This window comes from Ambystoma mexicanum, chromosome 3p, assembly GCF_040938575.1.
Source record: "Ambystoma mexicanum isolate Mex_15411 chromosome 3p, UKY_AmexF1_1, whole genome shotgun sequence".
Classification (NCBI taxonomy): Eukaryota; Metazoa; Chordata; class Amphibia; order Caudata; family Ambystomatidae; genus Ambystoma; species Ambystoma mexicanum.
The window spans coordinates 346,595,794-346,616,904 of NC_090925.1; the positions used below are offsets into that span (position 1 = coordinate 346,595,794).

Sequence of the window (21,111 nt, forward strand, 5' to 3'; positions counted from 1 at the left end):
CTACTGTGCACCACTTTGAGGGGACACTTGATTGGCTCCTTTCCCTATTGTACACTGTAATGAGAGGACGCTTGATTGGCTCTTTTCCTACTGTGCACCACTTTGAGGGGACACTTGATTGGCTCCTTTCCCTATTGTACACTGTAATGAGAGGACGCTTGATTGGCTCTGTTCCTACTGTGCACCACTTTGAGGGGACACTTGATTGGCTCCTTTCCCTATTGTACACTGTAATTAGAGGACGCTTGATTGGCTCTTTTCCTACTGTGCACCACAGCGAGGGGACCCGTGATGGACTCTTTTCAATACTTAGTGAAGGGATATTTGGCTCTGAAGGAATGTAATCAAGAGGAAGAGCCTTAGGCCTTTAGGGGGATCCTTTTTGTGGGCCGCTCCTAGGGTCTGCACGGTGGGCTGGCGGCCCCCGATATACACAATGAAAAAGATGTAAGGATGTATTGTTGTGTGGCACACTGATATGAAGCGTCTCTTGAAATCATGTGCAACGTTCCCTCGGTGGAGCTGAAAAGTAAAGGTTGTGTCAATCATGAATCGTACTGCTATAGTCCAATTGATTCTTTTGCAGTAAGTCAACAATGCAACTTCAAAAAGTAAGCATGCTGGGAAATCAAATGCCATAAGTGCGGCATTGGGTCCATGAAGGCAAGGGGTCACTTGTTAGTGCTGCCGGCTTGCCTGTGAGGGGTTAAAGTTCATGGAGGATGTGACGCTCAGGCTGACCTGGAAATCAAGGTCCGCTCACCCTCCAGGGACGTTCCCAAATGTACAAAGCAGTGCTTGATATGTGACAATTCTCGGGCCTATCTCCTAGGTGAAGTCCTCTCTCTTTTTCTCTCTCTCTAGTCGGCGGAAGGAGCCGAGGCGTGCTGGAGCTTACAAACCGGAAATGCGTACCTCCTGGTGTACTCTGTCACGGACCGGAGCAGCTTTGAGAGTGCCTCTGAGCTCCGCATCCAGTTAAGGCGAATACGACAGTCGGAGGACATTCCCATCATTCTTGTGGGCAACAAGACCGACTTGGTGCGGTGCAGGGAGGTTTCAGTGGAAGGTGGGTATGGCCTGGGCCCCCAATATCTCAATTGTTTTTGTAAACCTATCACTGGCCCTCTTCGCAATGAGCCCACACATCCCTCTGCATGGGCCATTCATTGCTACTAATCCTTGACCCTATCAATTCTCCCAAACGCACACCTCACCACTGTTTCACTCCACTGCCAAACATTAGGCCGCCTTCTTGATCCACTGTGAGGGTTTTACAACTTTGAACCCCACTGTTTCCTCTGCTATTCGATCATGCTCCCGCATTTTGCTCACCAGGCCCCACCTGCTGGGTTTAGATTGTGTTGCTGCAATCTCCCCGTTGGCGTCCATTTCAGCACCAGCAAGCAGAGTGTTTTGCTGACCTTTGCATGCACAGCCCAACAGAAGCCTGGACCAAAGTTCATGAGAGGCTCCAGGACTGTCCCCACAGACTGTACGGCTGTCACGGGGCACCAAGAGCAACTTAAGTCTACAAGAAGATAGAGCATTGAGAGCCCATCTTTGCCCATTAAAGGAACCTGCCAACAGTAACCACACAGAGCGCTCCGCTCACAGGTACCACCTAACAGTCGAGGCTTCTATCAGTCATCCAGATACTGAAAAGCATGGTGGTCAAATCTGCTGATCAGAAAGGGTATATAGCTACATTGGTCCAGCAGTCCTGCAGTCATTTGGGTTTCCTTTTACAAAGTAATCTGTTTTCTCACATGTCCCATGCTTCCTTACAGGCCACCAAAGAGCCTATCAGGCTGTCCTTCTTTAGTCAGCCAGGCTCAATTACCTGTAGGGCCAAATAGCTCCCCTTGGTCCTAGCACTGCCACAGTCCAGTGGTGCAACACAAAATGTGGGGGGCCCCCTGCGAACCATGCTGAGTACTCGGCAACAAATTACAGATCGCGCCACACTCTGGCCCGGCCTAGATTACCACGCTTCGGGCAATACGCATGAACCTGCTGCTGCAGAGGTACGCCGCACAATGCACTGGGAGAAATGTATAAATATGTGTTTTAATGCATTACACAGCACACTTTCTGAGAAAAATTAGCTAAAAGGCCAGTCACCATCAGTGCACAGGAACATTAATGCTTTAATATAATGCTTTTCTATAAAAAAAATGCCATCCCACAATGAAAACATATCCAACTGGCTGCACAATGTAGACCAGTCTAGACACGTAATAACATAGTACTGTAAAGCATACCAGGCCACATTTAAACATACCTAGACTGGTTGCACTAAAATGCCAGTCAAAGCAGTAACACTTATCATGGTTATTTTATAATAGATGCCCAGAAGAATATACAATGCTGCAGTAAGAAATGACTAGGCTGGCAGAACGCAAATGCCAGTCTTGCCAGGTAATTACACGTAGCAGGATTGCTTTATCAGAGATATCCAGTTTTAAAAAAAAATCAAGCCGAACTAAGAAATTACTAGACTGGCTGCACCAAAATACCTCTCTAGCCACTAATACAACATAGCAAGCCTGCTTAGCCTGGACATGAATGACCATTACGAATTATCGCACAATCCCCATCCAACACCCTCACCCCCCCCACACATCCCCTCTCCCTCCCACCCCCCTGCCCCAAACCCCAAAATCTGCTTCTCTGCCCAGAATTACCTCCACATCCCTTTTCCTTGTCCCAGTGATTACGTATGAGACTTCTTGCCTCATAGGTAAGTACTGGAATGAGGAAGAGTGAGACTAGGAGTAATTAAGATTACAGGGAACTAAACCAGGTATTACCTCCATGTCCCTCGACCTCATCTCAGTACTTGTGTATGAGGCAAATTGCCTCAAACACAAGTACTGGGACGAGGAAGAATCTTCATGGGTAATGAAGATTACTGAAGTAACCAGGGGATTAAACACAAGTAGTGGTGCAACACCGTTGAGCTGGCTGGGCTTAAGCCCCCCCTCCTTGACAATTTGGGCTAGGTTGACTCGATCTGGCTGACCTACAGAGCCATTGCCGTCAGAACAGGACACAGATGTTAAACAGCACCTGGGGTTCGCTGTTAACCAAAGCCCAGCAATTACTAACGGAAAGCATTTCACTGTTAGTACCTGAATCCAAATGCATATTTCTTCAGGCAATTGAAATCTTGATGTGGGTTTAGTACTTGCATGCCACTTGACTTTTTACACATATCAATAAAACTCCATATTTAGATTACAGGGAAACAATTTTAAAAAATGTACAAATTGCATAAAAGAAAAAGGAATTTAGAGTGGCAAAACTGAGCAGGAAAAAAACACGGAGAGAGGGAGAAAAGAGTAAATAGGGAAAAAATAAACAGAGGTTAAAAAAAGAAAAGCAAGGAAAAAATCAACAAGGATCTCCATCGCTTTTCACGTGTCACAGAGGTCAATCTCCCCTTTTCCAATTAAGTTCAGTTTTTTAAGAAAATATACCACCTCGGCCGTGAGAAAAATTTCATTTCCTGATGAGAGTCTTTGCCAAAACATGGGTGAGTCCAGCGACCGAGCGCCATGTATAAATCTCGAGACTCTTTGAGCTCTCTGGTTCAATGTCCCTGTGCATTTGGACAAGAGATGAAAGATTGTCTATATTTCCATTGCGTCACACCTCTCACATACATTTGACAGATGTTTTCCTTTGTCTCTAATGTGCTGGATTTCCAAAATTGGTAGAATATTTAGTCTAAATCTCAAGAAATTTGACCGCATACCAGGATCAGGAGATTTCTTTAGATATGTTGGTAGGAAGGACCTAGGTTTATCTGTTAAAGTGAGAGATGAAGATAGTTTAGCCGATCTCATTTTCCCTACAGTCTGAATCCAGTCCATACGTTTCATTACTTCCTTTACTTTTAGAGGATTTTGTAACAGGATGTCAATGGAACTATGAGTCAGATAGTATGTCCTCACATTTTGATCTCCATTTATTCAGGAACCAATTATTCGAGTTATGCATAGAAACTTTCAGGTCCTCGTATAAAGATGATTTGAGAGGATCTAAGATTGACCTGTACATGGAAACCCATTTCCACTCCATCCATGCTAACAATGAAGTGAGACCAAGCTCGTATCTTATGCAAGCAATAGGTAGACAATTGGGAAGTGCAAGGGTTCTTTGCCAGATTTTGCCTTTGACTTTTTCCCAGTTAATCTCAAAACCCTGGAAGTTAGATTCCAAACCAAAGATAATAATCGGGACCACCTTTCCAATATAAAATTTCAAGACAGGGAGAATTGAAAACTTGCAGTATTGCGAGTAGTTCTTCATTTGGGATCCTAGATTCATTATTTTTAGATCAATGGTCGAGAGTAGATGAGGTTTGGTGGGAAAAGCAGTAAGTTGACTCACCAAATAAGTTATTTCTTTGGAGGTAGAAATTGGTGATTTATCCAATTGCCATAAGAAAGGTTTTAATTTTTTATCGGATGCTTGAATATGATTATTTTTTATTTATTTGGATTTATTTTCAAATCATTTATTAGTGCATATTCAGAGAGGGCAGTCTGCAGTCCAACTTGTGTGTAGTTTAGGACTACAATATTGTCTGCATAGGCTAACCAATTTATTTTCATGTCTCCAACCCTGGGACTAGCCAAGCCAATCCCCCCTCAACCATTGAAACAGATCTGACAAATAAAGGATGAAAAGAAAAGGGGCGATCAAACATCCCTGGCGCACTCCTCTTTCAATAACAACCGGCTTGGACAAAGACCCTGATCTAGACATTCTAACGCTCAGTGAGGACCTTTGATGTAATTCTATTAAGATGGACAATAGATTGTCCGGGAGGCCCCAATTTTTCAGCTTTTTCCATAGCCGGTTTCTGTTGATATTATCGAAAGCCTGGTAAAGGTCTACCCAGACTCCAAATAGAGGCATCCTGCCCTTTACAAAGGACTCTGTGCTAAGGCTGGTAAGGATAAGGGTGTTCAATGTGGTCGATCGTCTCCTCTTAAAACCTGCCTGTTGTTTATGTACTATTCCTTTGCTCTCAAGCCATTTCTCTAACTCACCCAATATTAGACCTGAGAAGATTTTACCATCCGCATCAAGAAGAGAAATAGGTCTGTAATTGGATGCAACCAAACGGTCCCCTTTTTTATAAATGGGCATAATAATGGATTTTCTCCATGACTCAGGGATTATCTTGGTGGTAATTATGTTATGACTCTAGTTATAATCTCTATTTTTGTTAGCGGACACATACGAGAACCAGACACTCTCTCTCACATTCCTTATGTAAAGCTGAAACCCCTTTTAATATGGGAAAACAGTAGAATCAGAAACATTCTCCTATAGCCCTAGTAAAGGGGGACACACTCATTTTATTTGGTGACCATCAGGGGAAATGGAGATGCTCTCTAATCGCCTAGGTTTGAGGATGACGCATCTCACTCTGCTCAAGAGAGGATCAGGCATGCCAGTAAGCTCTCGCAATAACCTTGTGTGAAGGTGCCATCACCTTGACACTCTTTGGTGACAAAAAACAAGGCCAGTGTAGGTCTCTGACAGAACTGGTGAGTGGCTTGCATCTCCCCATGTGTTAGGCGATAAGCAAGTGAATGAGAGTTCCCCACCAACACACTAAGAGCGCGACCAGGATTGCAGCCTGTGGATGTGCAGTTCAGTCGGCATCTCTCGCAGGATCCCATGAGTTTCCTAACCCATCTAGCTAGAGCGGGGTGGGCCCACACACCTGGCCAGCCTTGCGCAAGCCCGATGTAAGCTTAATCAGTTTAGCACAAGAAACAAAGCGTAAACAAGTTTTTAGCTGAGCTTCTTGTGAATTTTTTCCAATAAGTGTCATCCAAGAAAGTGACCCCTCTTAGTCTCGAGCAGCCATGGTAAGAATACTCCTCATGCAAAGGTACTTCGACATGTACATGCTTGAGTATATTCTGCCCTGATTTACTGACGTTTGAGTTGATAATCACAAAACCAAGCCATTTTCTAATGAGACACTGTAGGCAACTCTCTATTTTTAAATCCCCGCACATGGTCGATGTTGCTTGTCTTAGGCTTGGATGACAAATCTGGCCTTCCAGGGGCATACCTCCTTGCATGATAATCCTTCCTTACATGGTCGCCATGCTTCACATGATCACCATTCCCTCCATGGTCGCCTTATTCTCCAAGGTTGCCCTACCTTCCAAGGGTACCCTACATCCATGTTCTTTTCTAATCGCCATACGTTTCATGGCCACCTGATCCATAATCATCTTAACTTCTATGGTTACCCTTTCTTTCGTTGGACTACTAGTTTACGGATTGTCACTTATATTCCATGGTATTCTTCACTTCAATGTCTTCATTGATCACCCACCTTTCCATGATCACTGCACCTTTCATAACCATCCTCATTTCTGGGTGCCCATGGAAGAAAACCTGTTCTTCCATGGGCACCCAAATCATGACCACTCATCCTTATATGATTTCCATGTGCACCCTACCTTCTGTTGAGGGTGACCATAGAGTCTATGGTCTGCATGGAAGAGAGGGCGATAATGGAAAGTGGCCATGATTGCCTGACCTTTGATGGAGACCCTAGCTTCCATATTCACCTGTGCTTCCATATTTTCCTGTGCATACCATGTGCGCCCTGAGGCCTGCGGGCATGTGACGCGTTACAAGAATTAAAATAAATAAATAAATACATAAATGAACCCATTATCTCCCATGGTGCACCTGTCTTCCATGGTCACTGTGCCTTCTAGGGTCACCCTACTCTTGTTGGTCATATGCGCTATGATGGGCACACCAGTTGTCATTGCATCAAGCTTTCATGGGAAACCAAACTTCTGTGGCCATCCTACATTCCATTGTCAACCTAACATTTGCTTAAGGTACTGTTGACCCAACCGTAGATCATCTCAGTGCCTTGCTGTCTGTTGCATATATCTGTCTACCCACCCTTTATCTTATCTTCCATTACCTGATTGATTTACTTTACTCATCTTCCATCTCCCCCCCCCCCCACACAGAGGGCAGAGCCTGTGCCATGGTCTTTGACTGCAAGTTCATCGAGACCTCAGCAGCTCTTCATCACAATGTTGCCGAACTCTTTGAGGGCATCGTCCGGCAGATCCGACTGCGCCATGACAGCAAAGAAGCTAATGATAAGCGCAGGTCCATCTACAAGCGCAAAGAAAGCCTCACCAAGAAGGCGTGCCGCTTTCTGGACAAACTGGTGGCCCGCAACAACCGGAAGGTAGCCCTTAAGGTGCGCTCCAAATCCTGCCATGACCTCTCCGTCCTTTGAAATCACATGCTGGGGAGACGTTCACTAGGATGTCACATTGGGGGTCTCCACTTCGTTCTTCTATTTTGTAATGAGTGAGCTGCTGCCTCACAGAGTCCTGGGACACCATGACTTTACAAACTACACTACCTCAAGTGCTTTCTAGCTGGAGTGGACTCTGCGCTGGTTCAACCGCCGAGGCAAAGCATCTAAGGCCGTGTGATGCACACCTTAAATCTGAGCTGGACCACTGTAGTCAAAACCACGGTGTCTTCTATGGGGAAGTGAAGGCTCGGATCCCATCATCAATGAACTCCAGCTACAATGCCGTGCTGCCTTATCCTTCTCTCCTCCATTGGGATGAAGGGTGTTACTGTGATCAATCTTCATGAGCTGGGGTGCCCCAGGCAGATGCTTCATTGGTGGACAGTGAAGCCCCCAGATGAAACTCACACTCTTCCCTGGGAATGCGCTGCAGTGGGATTGTTCGAATCGTCGGCTGTAGGGACATGCCGACAGGATCCGGCGATGCTCAGAGCTAATAGGGGCAGTGATCTCTTATGGAAAATGCTGGCACTGAGGAAACAGGGTTGGTTAAAAGGAACTCTGATGGACAGTTTTTACAGGGGATACTGACATTGCTCCCCACAAAACAGGGATCTGTTAGTATGGCGTGCTTTAATCTGGGGGAAGGGTGTTAAAAAGATGGGTCATCTACCAGGTGCAGCTCCTAGCGAACGTTGATGTTGAAGCCTGAGGGACAGGCGTAGGTGAAGCTAGGCCTCTGAGATAGGATGGGTCTACATTTGGGGCCTCTGCAAGCAGTTGGTCCTGAGGCAAAGGCCTCTGCAACAGAGTGGGTTTGAGGGTTTGGCTCTATTTGACCTAAAACATTTGACCTAATCATATTTGATCGAATTTATTTTACCTTTTTTTCAGTCTAAAATGCAGGGGGGGGTGAGACCCCCACAACCCACCCCCACTTCCCCTCATCCTAATCTATGCCCTTACCCACCCCCGAAAAAAAGGTTTTAAAAAATCGGTCAAATGTGTTTAGGTCAATTATGAGGCCCGAGCCGCTGCAATGTATAGTTTTCATGTCTGGAAGTTAAGGACAGGGCTATAATGTGAAACGAGTCCTGGTTCTCCCAAAAACGTGGACAAGCCACACCCTTTAGATGGAAACATTTGTGTCAGATGCTTTGAATCTTAACTTCAGAAACTCTCTCACCGGAGACGAGCATAGTGGACTGTGTAGTGACTGCTTCAAGGAAGCCAACCTGGATGGCAGATATGTGGCATGTGGGAGGGTCTATGCTTTTCAGTTCTATGCAAAATAGTGCAACATGCTGCATGATTGGCTCTTGATCAGCACATGGCCAGCGGTGTCGGCAGATGGGGTATAGGGCAGCTGCATCCATCTTGCAAAGGCAGCTGAGTAACCGTGATGGTGCAGAGAGGCTGCTGCTTTCCTCCCAGGAAACAGCGGAGCCAGGCAACTCTGTGTCATCAGCCGGGTTGGTACCTGTGTCTCAGGCATGTCAAAGAGGTTTCCAACAAAAGGCCTCCATCACTGGGAACCCCCGTAACCTCTCTGTGCTGCAACGTGGCTTTGATCCCAGAGACCCCGGTCCCTAGTATTCCATGTGAGCTTCCGTAAGAAACTGGGATATGATGGGAAAAGACTTTCAGCTGCATGTTGTGAGTCTCCACCTTGACTGGCCAACATGATGCAGTCAGCACTGGGGGGAGGGGAGGGGGAGTTGCTGTTGGGGAATGTTGGCAAAGGACTCCAGCCAATCCAGAGCCTCTGGGTCCAGTCTGGGTCCATTGCTCAGCAGATGCATTTGCCTAGCTTCCTGTTTAGCCTAGAGACAGAAATGCCCACTTTCAAGGGCCCCCAGAACGTCTCCCTGAATCCAATGCATTGATTTCTAATTTGCATCAGAATTGGAGAGCCCTGGACGATTTACAGCCTGAGCCGTCAGTGCGTTCCCTGGGTTACAGCATCTGTATTAGCTGCACAGGTGTCTCTCGAACCGGCAATACAAAAATGATATTCTGATCTTCAACCTCTGCACCTTATGAGTGCATCTGTGTTATTCTTTCGGCCTCGTGGATATCCAGAGTGGGAAGTTGATCCACTGTAAGTGGCAGACCCCCAATGCAAGCCTTTCTAAAAAACAGCAGCAGCTTTCAAAGGGGACCATTTGTCTGTAAATATATCCTGATTTCTTTAAACAGCGAAGACAGACTAGGAATGCTTCTATCCTGTAAGACTCCCACATTGGGAAGGGAGCGGGGGCATGAGCCGAAGGAGCGTAACATCAAACATCCATAAGGAGGGATCCAGCCCTACAGCTAAAAAGTAGGGTGCAGGCTGTTTTCCCAGGGTTGGTGAGACAAGAGTCAGGGAGGTGTTACCACGGCCGGAAGTGAGAAGAACGAGCATCCCAGACACAGGCGCAGTCCTCTTTCTCTCCTCCTCTTCAACAGTGCAGGAATGAACACCTTGTGCAAAAGCAGAGGTCTGGAAGGGAGGGACAGGGCAGTCTCTGGTGAGCTGGGGAGTGAGCCCACCAGCTGTGGGACTCAGTTGGAGGACAGATGTTCTAAAAAAAAGCATACTGTGCATGCTGGAGTAGCCAGCATATTTGGTAGCTGCATTCTTAACCATGGCACCACCCACCCGCAAGGTATTCGCAGGGAGCAGCTAGCATAGCGGGCTAACCCCTACCATGGGCCCCTACATAATAACAGTAAATGAATAACATGTCATACCCTGCTTACCCCCAATGATAAGAGACAGAGACCTTCTGAAAGTTGGAAACATATTACACTTCATTGGAAACATATGGGTCCATTATTAGAGTCATCCTATCGGGCGGCCCCAGCCCCGCTCAGGTCTTACGAAGGCCTGGCCCAACACATAGTCCTTTCCCGAGTGGCTCCGCCAATCCCCAGAGGGAGCAGCTAGAAGAGCAATTCGTCCACTAGAGCAGGCCTAGCCTAGCTCATGCCAGGTCTCTTCCGGCCAGCATTGCCCACTGATGGAGACCTCTGCTCGGCTCTTTCTTGCGGTGCATGCCCCATGAAAACCTGGCCCGTCCAATGACTCAGCTGGCAAGTAACCCATTGTGGCAATATAGTCGTGCTGGCACCAGCCAAATGCTTATCAGGGGTCTTATTTTGGAGCGTGCCCGGCTGCTTCCTGCGATGCCCTAATTGCTGCTGAGTGTTGCCAATCCCCTTAGGGCTGGGAGTTGAGTGGAAGAAAAATGGGAAACACATTATCCCTGCAACCCGACCAGATCCATGGGGTCAAGCAAAAGGCGCTGGGTGATATAGTTTCCAATGAGATCTATTGAAATTCCAAATGCTTACCATAGAGTACATGATTCCCCCCTCCCCCCGCCGTTTATTCCTCCGCCTGAGCTGTGTAAGCCCGAATACTCTAGATCAGTAGAAAGAAGCATTTTAGTTGTTTAGTTTTCATGCAGCAGAATGATACATCAGGAGCCCTTCACACTGACTTTAGCCCTCCGTGATGTGGGATGTTTTCTGCAGCCGAAGGCAGTGCCAAGACTGAGGAGGCACTGCCGGCCCCAAGGAGCTACAGGAGGAGTCGGGCACAGAGGGTAAGTGTGCCTAGAACGCGACACACTTCCTCAACACTTTCTGCAACTCCCTAAAATAAAGATAAACTCTGAGGTAATGTCGCACATTGTGGTGTGTTTCATCCATTGGGTTCCTAAAACTGCCGATTTGCCTGGTGTGCGGCGCCATCTTCAGAACGGAAGGAAGATCGAACAATAATGTCTTGAGCAAACGAGGGGCTCCCACCAGTTTGCAGGACTGTCCCGGGCAACCCACGTCTTTGGCCATATCAGCCAGACACCATTACACATCTGGACTGTAACAGACCTGATTGGCCAGAAAGAATCGTCCCCTTGCCAGGCCTTCCTCGCTAAGAAGGGTTCCATGTGTTAAAATCACTACAAAAATGGCAGTTTATACAAAAAATTGCGGAAAAAATGCTGTGGTTTTGCCGCTGCGATCCATGTAACCCCCGCAACCCTCAGACCCATTATACCATTTAAGGGGAGCACGGGATATCCCCGCAACCCCTGCTCCCCTTAAATGGTATAATGGGGTACACCTTTACCGGGTCAAACTATGCATTTTTGCCATGTTTTCTTGTAAAGGCGACATTTTTACCACAATTTTATTACTGCTTACCCTAAGCAGCGTGTGGCCTCTTTCTGCCCAGGGTGTTCCAACTTTCTTACATAATTCAGTAAGTTTGTTCGTACATATCATATGCCCAGGTATTACTCTAGTCGTACAAGTAATTACAAACCTCCTGGAGGGACTTTTTATATGGCTTCCCCCCACCCCCCTGGCCTCCCATATCTGCAGTTCCACAGATAATCAGTGTTCACCCTTCCACCTTTTTCTTCAAGAAGTGTTTCCAAGCGGCGTTCTTTTCTCTATCTCAAAGGTGACCCCCAAAGGCTCGATCTCCTTAGCACCTGCGTTCGGCCAAAGATGGGCCCTTCACGTTGTTCGTTTGACGTCACTTTACAGGCAGCAGTTAGAATCTGCGGGGATGTTTCTTTTTATAAGTGCAGCTGGCTTCGAGTTAGTACCCTTATTCTAGACACACACACACTCCACCCCACTCTCCCAGGCCAGCGTGCTGGCTGCACAGAGCACCCCATCAGACTCTTCCTCTTATCCCATTAACCCTTCCCTACCCAACACATTATCCTTGCAATTAAGCTTTTACCACTCTTCAGACAACGTAGAAATGAAACTGGCAGGCCAAAGTTTGATGTTGCTGCTTGACACAGCAAACTCAAAGAGATCACAGGAGAATGTGTTTTCGGAGGGGAAGGGCAGGTAGCCATATGGATTAGCATGGCCATAGGCAGTCAATGGGTGGGCAAATAGCCAACTAACCTCCACAAGATGTGTGCCCCTCCTCCCATTTCCTCTTCTACCTGTCCTCCACTGCAATCGTTGTGGCTTACCTGATAGCTCAAACTAAGAAAAAGAAACTAAAATGCAGCACCTGCGTGGTGTCTTTTACCATACTCTACACTTTCAAAAATCAGAAAGGTGGCAGACATTTTGGAAATCCTCACAGTGACCCTGGTGCACACGCCAGCCCCGCGATACGTTAGCAGTAGCTTTTGCTGTGGGAAAGCATGACAGCTCCCCTCACATCCTCCCACCAGACCTTCAATCCTCCTCAGAATGATCCCAGGGGTGGACTGGCCTTCTGGAGAAGTCCCAGGTTTCCTGGGCCTCTTTGGTGTGGTAACCTATTTCATTTTCAATTTTTCCCATAGGAAAAGGTCGGGCTTGCTGAAAATGTGTAATAGGGGGCCACTTTAACATGTATTTCCGGGGTCTGTTTTGGAGCCCAGTCCATCCCTGGATAATGCTGCTGGAACCTGGGGGGAAGCTGGCTTTCCACGTTACCGTTCACACAAGCTCAGAGAGGGGCCCAACAACTCGATTTCCAAGGAGTGCAAGCTTCACTTTCTTCCTGTCCCCTGTGTACGTGCACCCAGAGATAAACACACGCCGGCAGCGGGCAGTCTCGCTCGCGCGCTGTGTAGCACTTCCCCTTCTGGAGAGCAGGGGGGAGCCCTCCCCACCCAACTGCAAACATGGAAACTTGGCAAGCGACTGTAGACAAAAGAGTTTATGGAAAATATGAGCTCAAACTCAGGAAAAACACAGCTAACGAATGACCCCTGACACCGCTCTCTAACTGCGGCATCCTTTGACCGAGCGCCCTCTCACTCGCATCCCAGGGAAGCTGTCGCTGGTGCTTGCGAATGAGCGCTCATTTCCCAGTGTCTCTGCCTGTGACTTCGGGGGTTCGTGTCACTGTCAGTAGATGAGTTTTGAGCAGCCAGTCACGACTCAGGGTTCATGTCAGTATGACTCTCTGTGATTAAGTCCTCGTCTCTCATGAATGACTGTGACTGAGGTCTGAACTCCCAGCCTCACTGTCTCTGAATGACTGCTGATCCCTCAGGCTCACTCTCTATACTGAGGGCTGATCTCCCGGGGTCACTGTCTGTACTGTGACTGAGGGCTTATCTCCCTTGGTCACTGTTACTGAAGTTTTATCTCTCAGATTCCCAGGCTAAAACTGAAGCCTGATCTCTCACAGTCACTGTCTGGGACTGAAGTCTGATTTCTCAGGGTCTCTGTTCGTGACAGAGGGCGGATCATCCACTGTCCCTGTCCGCAACTGCGACTGAAGTCTGATCTGTCAGGGTCACAGTCTGCGACTGAAGTCTGATCTGTCAGGGTCACTGTCTGCGACTGAAGTCTGATCTCTCTGGGTCTCTGATCGCGACAGAGGGCTTATCTCCCTGGTCCCCTGTCTGTGAAAGAGGGCTGATCACTTAGTCGGTGTTTGGGGCTGAGGTCTGCGGTCTCGGGGTCCCTGTCAATGAGTGAGGGTTAATCTCCCAGTAATCTCCCAGTGTCAGTATCATTGTTTGTTATGTTATCTTATAAGGCATTTATATTGTGCCCATCACCTCTTTAGGGGTCTTACAGTGCCAAAGCCTGTCCGAAAAGGTGACATATTTTGTTCTCGCCCAGGGGACCAGACTATGGTCTGTGGAAGAAAAGAAGAGCATGGGTTGGAGGATGGGGGGGGGGAGCAGAGGAGGAGAGCAGTAATAGGATGCCAACAGACAGACACATGTAAAGAGGCAAGGGGGTTGAGGAACGGGGAATATGGTTGTGGTCAGGGCCGGCCCTAGGACCTGCGGGGCCCCGGGCGAAGAGTAAGTGTGGTGCCCCCTCCTATTTTCAAATGTAGTGATGTCATAGGAAGGGACACACAATGCATACACGTTGAAAAATGCAAAGATTTTAATTTAGAACAATGCCATGCAATGCCAAAAGCAGAATGTGCATAACCTGGGCATTTGTCCATTTGTTATGCCAACTTACATCACCTATTACTCATTCGCTTATGTCCCTTTCTTTCCCCTCCAGTAAGGTGCAGAATGAGACATGTTTTCTTTGGGGCATAAAAAGGCAGCAGATTTATTTTCACAGATAATAACCACAGCAAACAAATAGTGAAAATAGCTCCAAAGGTGCAGCGACTGCTCCATATCCAAAAACCTGCTTCCCCCATTTTTTCCAAGTCCATAAAAGGCCCAACTCCCCCAAGCCATTCGAGTCTGAGAACCGCCTGCCCCTGCAGGTGTTTCTAGACTGGGGGAGCGCTGTTTGTTGGGGGGAAGCTGAGCCCTCATTGCTACCAGCAGACACCACCGCCATTTTAGGCTCCCAGGAGGTACTGTTCCGAACGAGTGAAGACTCTTCCGGCTTAGCAATGGCTCATTCGGAATCTGTCTCTATCATTGGTCGCCAAAACACGCCTTGCCATCCTGCGACGTCGACGGCCGGGCCCCGCCATAGCTGTTCCTCCTGTAGGGTGGGTGGGTCGTAAAACGAAATCCTTTCCTCGGTGGCGAGCGTCCGGCTGCTGGAAAACTGCAAGTGCCTTCTAGCCGGACGCCCGCCACTTATATGGGGCTTGCCCCGCCCCTTCCCTTTGTCTGCCCTTCGCGGGCTTTCTGCGCGCTTTGGCACTCTTTGGGCTTCATGACCTCTCCCCCTGACCCCGAAGGGGGGCGGGGGAGAGAGAAGAGGAGGGAGGCCCCTCCCCCGGTTATCGGGGTGCCTCCTCCATTTTGGAGATTATTTTCCGTCGTCACCTTCACATCATTTGGCGGGCATTCTGACCTTTCTGTGACTGGAGCCCCAAACATGTGGTTTTGCAGTGGGCTTTCCTTCCGAACTGATTGCTGACCATGGACTGGCTGTGACTGCAGGGGCCAATGGCTCGTGCTTAACTGCATGATTGGAGGGTGGGCGGGTGTGAGCGCCACAGAGTATGGTTTCCTGCCCCCCATGCATTGTTTCTTCCTGAATGGAGGGAGATGCAATAGCAGGGGGCTCTGATACACTCAGAGATGTGACCTCAGATGCCTGTGCTCTGAGGCGTTGCTAGGGGGTGTGGGGGAGGGTAGGGGGCTCTAGGCTGGGTCTTTTGGTTGTAGCCCCGGTTAGAAGCTCAGGGGAAACAACCAAAAGACTATAGCTAGCCCCGAGTCTCGACAGTCCCGACATTAGCGTAGCCCCGGGGCTTACCCAGACCCAGCAACACGCCGGCCTGCTTTAGGTGATTTCAGAACACGGAGCCCGTGATTCATTCATTCAACTGTGAAGCTGCACTCTCTTGTTGTCAGCCAGAGCCTGCTGCCGAACGCTGCTCATGAATGTGATTGCAGGATGCACACCGTGGGTCAGATGCCTGCCTGCCCTCCCCACCCCCGCGCTGCAGGCTCCCGTGCCACTGCACAGTCGGCCCAGGCCTTGGGCCGGCTCTGGTTGTGGTATCGAGAGTCTGTAGGTAGTCGTTTCTGATGGCTCAGATGGAGTAATGATCAGAAGAGAGGGGATGACACCCATTTGTAAAGCTGAGCATTTTCTATGCAAGCAGATTGCGGCACATTCTCCAGTGGCGCTGCAGATAATGAGTGCTTGGTTGTGTGATGGACGCGAGGTGTGCTCAAGCATGCCCCTGAAGTATGGAGACGTCTTCACCAGATGAAGTTGATCAAGCATACAGCCTTTTTCAGAGAGGACAATGGGGTGATATCCCAGCCGTCTGACCGGAGTGTCAGCACCAGGCCTTGGCCCTGTGCAAGTGTGTGCAGAGGGACACACCACGTAAATAGACACTTCTGTGATTGGTGCTGAGCTCCCAGTCTCATGGTCTGGGACTGTCCTGCAAGGCGTCGCGCCGGTGCTGGGCACCTGTCTTCCGTTGCTGGCACTGTGTTGGAGAGATAGTGCTGTTGGTACTGATTATGCAGAGCGAGAAATCAAGCCAAGGTGGCCCTGATAAACACAGAGAACCCCTGAGCCAACTCCCTCCGCGGCGGGACGACACTTCCCTGATTTCCGTGCCAAAGGGACCATGCAAGCACTGACAGGGAAGGCCATTCCAAGGACACAAGCGTCCAAGTACTGGTGAGATGACGGGCGTTCCTTTGATATTGATAATGATATTTTATTTCTATCGTGCTCGTACACAAGTGCTTCAGAGCGCGACAAGGCAAGGGAGGGGAACAGGGGAGAACAAAACAACGATCTTACTAGGCCCAGTGACATTGAGAACGCGCAAGTGCATGGGAGAGGGGGAAGGGAAAAAGTGCATGGAAGGGGGAGAAATGGAGAGTGCCGAGCAAGGAGAAACAGATAAATAATAATAAATAATAAAGGCAACAAACAGTGGTAGTGCAGCCAGCAAGTGGCAAGTGCGGAGGCAGTGCGGGAGGGTGGCAGGGTGAGCAGGTACCTGGGCCCGGAGGACAGAGGGTGGCCAGGTGCACGGTGCCAAGAGAGAACAGATCAGCAGGGGAGAGGGGGAGCGAAGGCAGAAGCAAAGAGGAAGGTCTTGAGATGCTTCCGGAACCGGAGATGGTTCTCCTCAACTTTTAGAGTGGCAGGGAGGCTGTTCCAGAGGGAGGCCCCAGCCGAACACCGAGATCTACCCCCGGCTCGTTTCTTTGAAAAACGACTGACCCTGAGGGAATTACAGGTAGAGGAGCGAAGAGCTTGAGAGGGGAGGTATTTGCGCAGGGATAGTTGAAGGTATTTTGGACCCAGGCCCCAGAATGCCTTGTGGACAATGCAGAGGGTTTTGAATTTAATCCTTGCATCCACAGGGAGCCAATAGAGAGATTTCAGAGCTGGAGAGATATGATCACAGGGCTTGAGGTCAAGGACAAGTCTGGCAGTCCTGTTTTGGATTAGTTGCATAGGGCGGAGAGTAGAGGCAGATAGATTTAGAAAGAGGCTGTTACAATAGTCCAACCCAGAAAGAACCAGAGCTTGGGAGACCATGACGTTCTGAGGGAAGTAGAGGAAAGGCAGAGTAACTCTGAGGAGGTGCAGTAACAAGTTTGACTTTTTAGAGACATCAGGGATGTGGGCGGAGAAGGAAAGTGTGGCGTCAAAGATGACCCAGAGGTTCTTAGCCTCGGAGGTGGGGGTAGGAGGAGGGCCAAGGGAGGCTGGTCAGAGAGTTAGGTGAAAGGATGGTGAAGGAGTGCCGATGAGAAGGATCTCCATCTTGCTGGCATTCAGAAAAAGATCATTGGCGGCACACAAATCTTGAATGGCAGTTAGGCAATCAGCGATGAGAGAGGGAGAGGGGGTGGCCGAGGGCAGCCTGAAAATGAGTTGAGTTTCGTCAGCGTAGCATTGGAAATTTGAGCAGAAAATGGAAATGCAGTTGGCGAGAGTTGCCAGGTATTGGTTGAAAAGCCAGGGCAAGAGGTTAGACCCCTGGGGAACACCACAGGTAGAGAGGAAGATAGATGATAGGAAGGACCCAAGTTGGACCTGGGAGGGTCAGTCAAAGAGGAAAGAAGTCAGCCAGGCCAGAGCCTGATCAGTGATACCCAGGTTATTACGGAGACGGTTGAGCAAGATGGCATGGTTGACCGTGTAGAAGGCAGAAGAGAGATCGTGGAGGATGAGGACAGAGGGAATGTTAGAGTCAAGGTTGGAGAGCAGATCTTCACGGATGGGCAACAGCAGTCGGCAGTGAGGAGAGGGACCCCCAAGACCTGAAGAGGACCAGGACCAGCAAAAGGCAGTATGGACGGAACAGTCCAGATGAAAGGAGGTCAAGCATGATTGTAACGAAGCAGGAGCAGACAAGAAGCATGCAGACTGGACAGTGACTGGGGCCAGGAGAAAAGGACATGGGGCAGGCAGCAGGGGAGAAGGCAATGAATGGACCCAGGACAGGTTGGAATAGTCCCAGGGCAGGCTGGTATATGGACCCAGGGCAGGCTAGGAGTCGATGAAAAGGGACTGGACCCAGGACAGACTGCAAGGACCCAGTGCTGGATAGCAAGACCCAGGGCATGGACCCAGAGCAGGCAGAACAACAGGAGGGGAAGAGGAGCTAGCACGTGGTCAGGAAGCAAACTGAGACGCAGCTTGCAGGAGCCTGAATGGCACCTAAATAGGCCCTTGTAAGCGAAGCGAGGCTTGGGGCCAAGATGGCTGCACCCATCCGCATCAGCATCCGCTGGGGGCCTATGTCCCAGGCCTGCAGCCAACGTGGATACAGGTGCCAGGAGGGACCGCAGACACATGGTAAGGCCCTTTGTGAATCGGGTGCGGCATGTGGCATGACAGGGACCGAAAGCTGGATTTCTAGTGTTACAGTCTGATTCTGTCACTGAGGACAGATCCCCAGCCACACGGTCACTATCTGTCACTGAGAGTGGTCTCCAAGAGTCGCTGCCCATTACTAAAGGCTGGTCTCCTGTACCAGCATCACTACCTACGATGGAGAACGAATCTCCCAATGTCATAATCTACAAGTGGGAAATGAACCCCCAGTGTTACTGTCTGTGAGGGGGGGCTGATCTCCCGGGGGGGGGGGGGGGTGGGCTGATCTCCCAGTGTCATTGTTTGTGAGTGTGGTCTGATCTTGCAGTGCCATTGTGATTGAGAGCTGACTTTGCAGTGTCACTGTGACTGAGAGCTGCTCTCACAATGTATGGTAGTCCACCAGGGTAGGAGAGGTGGACACAGAGGTAATTCCGTGGCACCCCACAGTGTATTAAGTCAACTGTGGAACCACAAACCAAAGAAAACATTCCAAAAGGAACAGTACAGTCAAGCAGAACAGTGTGCACACACAGACGCGTGCACAAAGCTACAGCACACTCCACCTTACCTAGCACCCAACAAAGGAAAGAGTAGAAATAAATGAAGAACGAAAGGCATACAGAACAACGATGAGCACCAAAAGCAAAGCAGAAGGAAAAGAAAAGCAAACCTCAAAGAACCCAAACAAAACAAGAGGACTAAAATCATGGACACACATCCTCCAATCTTCCAGGCGGCCTGCGTGCCCTAGTGGAAACACGCAACCCACGTTTCTCTGCAACGCCGACAACACCCACATCCTCCACAACAACACTTGACATGTCCTCCATGAGAGAGGTTGGCAGCCCTCCCACAGTCGGATCCTGCTGGCGCACTTCACCCCACCAGCAGTCCCACTCACCTCGGCTGACCCGTCGTCCATCCACCCATCATGCCCCGGACACGTCCTGCACAGAAATCCTCCCTTTACTCGAAACAGTGCCATCGCTCAACTTCACGTAGCCACTAGCCGCTCTAATCACCTCCCTGGGGCGGAAGGAAAACCGGCAAGCCTTGTCTCGCAAAAATGGACTCTTAACCATCATTGTGTTGTGTTTCCCACCTCGATGGTGCATTCCTTGTGCCACACACTCTTGCTTTCTGCTTCAATCGTCTGCTTCTCCCTCGCCACAGCAACACCATCTTCCAGGTTTTACTAAAGACTGCATACCCTCACCCAACCATCAATGGCTGAGCCTCCCACTCGCCCTCTTACCACTCATGAGCCTGAAAGACACACACTCAGTCATTCTGTTCGGTGTCTCCCTATGTACAACCACAGCATCTGTCAACACAACCCGCCAATCAAAACCATGAGCTAATGCAAACTGGATCACCCACTTCACACATCTATTGGCATGCTCTAACAACCCATCAGCCCCGTGGGCTGGGCAACGCCGTCCTCTGATGTTGTAGCTCCCTTTCTCTAAAAAAATACATAATCTCCTGCAAGACAAACTGCACATCAGTGTCAGTGACAATGCTCTCCGGCGAACCCTCCCTGCCAAAAACGCCCCTAAGAAACTTCAGCACTGAGCCAGTCGTAACAGAATGCACAGGGGCAAACTCAATCCACCTGGATGTTTAATCAATCAAAACAACAATGAACCTGCCCCTCTCACCCAACACATCAAAAGGTTCCATTATGTCCGATGCAACTTGGCTCCACACCTCTGCACCCGCTGTGTCCTTACCACCTGACTCTTATCACTCACCGCATATGGGACACAATCCCTGACCACTCTCTCCACGTCACTGTCCATCACAGGCCACCAGTAACACCCTCTCAACCTCTTATTAGTCAACGTTGTGGCCCAGATGCCCCACATGGGCTAAAGCCACCAACCTACCATGTCCACTGGCCGGGGGCACCAACCTGTCCCTAGGCTTGTCACACCCCAGGCACTCTATGCAAGCTCATTAGTAACTAGCGCATACCATTTACCAATTTCCGAGTCCTAAATGGCAGTCCACCATCCTCTCAAACCCCTCCTAATGTCTTCCAACTCCGGATCACAAGTGTTCTCCTTTCTCCACTCTTCTTCTTCTATCCCTGGTATGACACAGGCAGCCTGCAAACACTCCTTACTTTCCAAACTCTCCTCACCGGCTCGCCCTGGCAACCGAGATAGACAAGCTGCCACTGCTTTCCTCTGAAACGGAATGTACTACACCAAGTTATAGTCCTGCAACCCTACCATCTAACATGCAATTCTGGGGGAAACTGACCCCCACCCGTTGGTGGTAAGTACATGCACCAGTGGCTTATGATCAGTCCACATCACATAGGGCAAACCCCACAGAAGCATTGGAAAATGCTTGGATGCCCAGAACACAACAAGCGCCTCCTTTTCAATTATGGTGTACCTGGTCTTCAAGTCGCGCAAAACCCTGGATGCAAACGCCGCAGGCTTCCCCCCCCCCCGCCTCTGACCCCCCAACTCCAGCAACTGTGACAAGATGGCCCCTAGACCAACTTCACTAGCATCGACAGTCAAAACGGTCTTGCACTTGTCATCAAACGTAGACAAAGAAGG

General features: G+C 49.3%; 1 protein-coding gene across 1 annotated transcript in view; it reads left to right on the forward strand.

Moving 5' to 3' along the window:
• Nucleotides 1–11,007, forward strand: part of REM1 (RRAD and GEM like GTPase 1) — a 54,125-nt gene extending 43,118 nt beyond the window's left edge. The window contains exons 4-5 of the mRNA XM_069650964.1: nucleotides 865–1,069; nucleotides 7,032–11,007. Coding sequence (XP_069507065.1) covers nucleotides 865–1,069; nucleotides 7,032–7,309 — 483 coding nt within the window. The 3' untranslated portion in view covers nucleotides 7,310–11,007. The remainder of the gene's footprint in view (nucleotides 1–864; nucleotides 1,070–7,031) is intronic.
• Nucleotides 11,008–21,111: the final 10,104 nt, after the last annotated feature.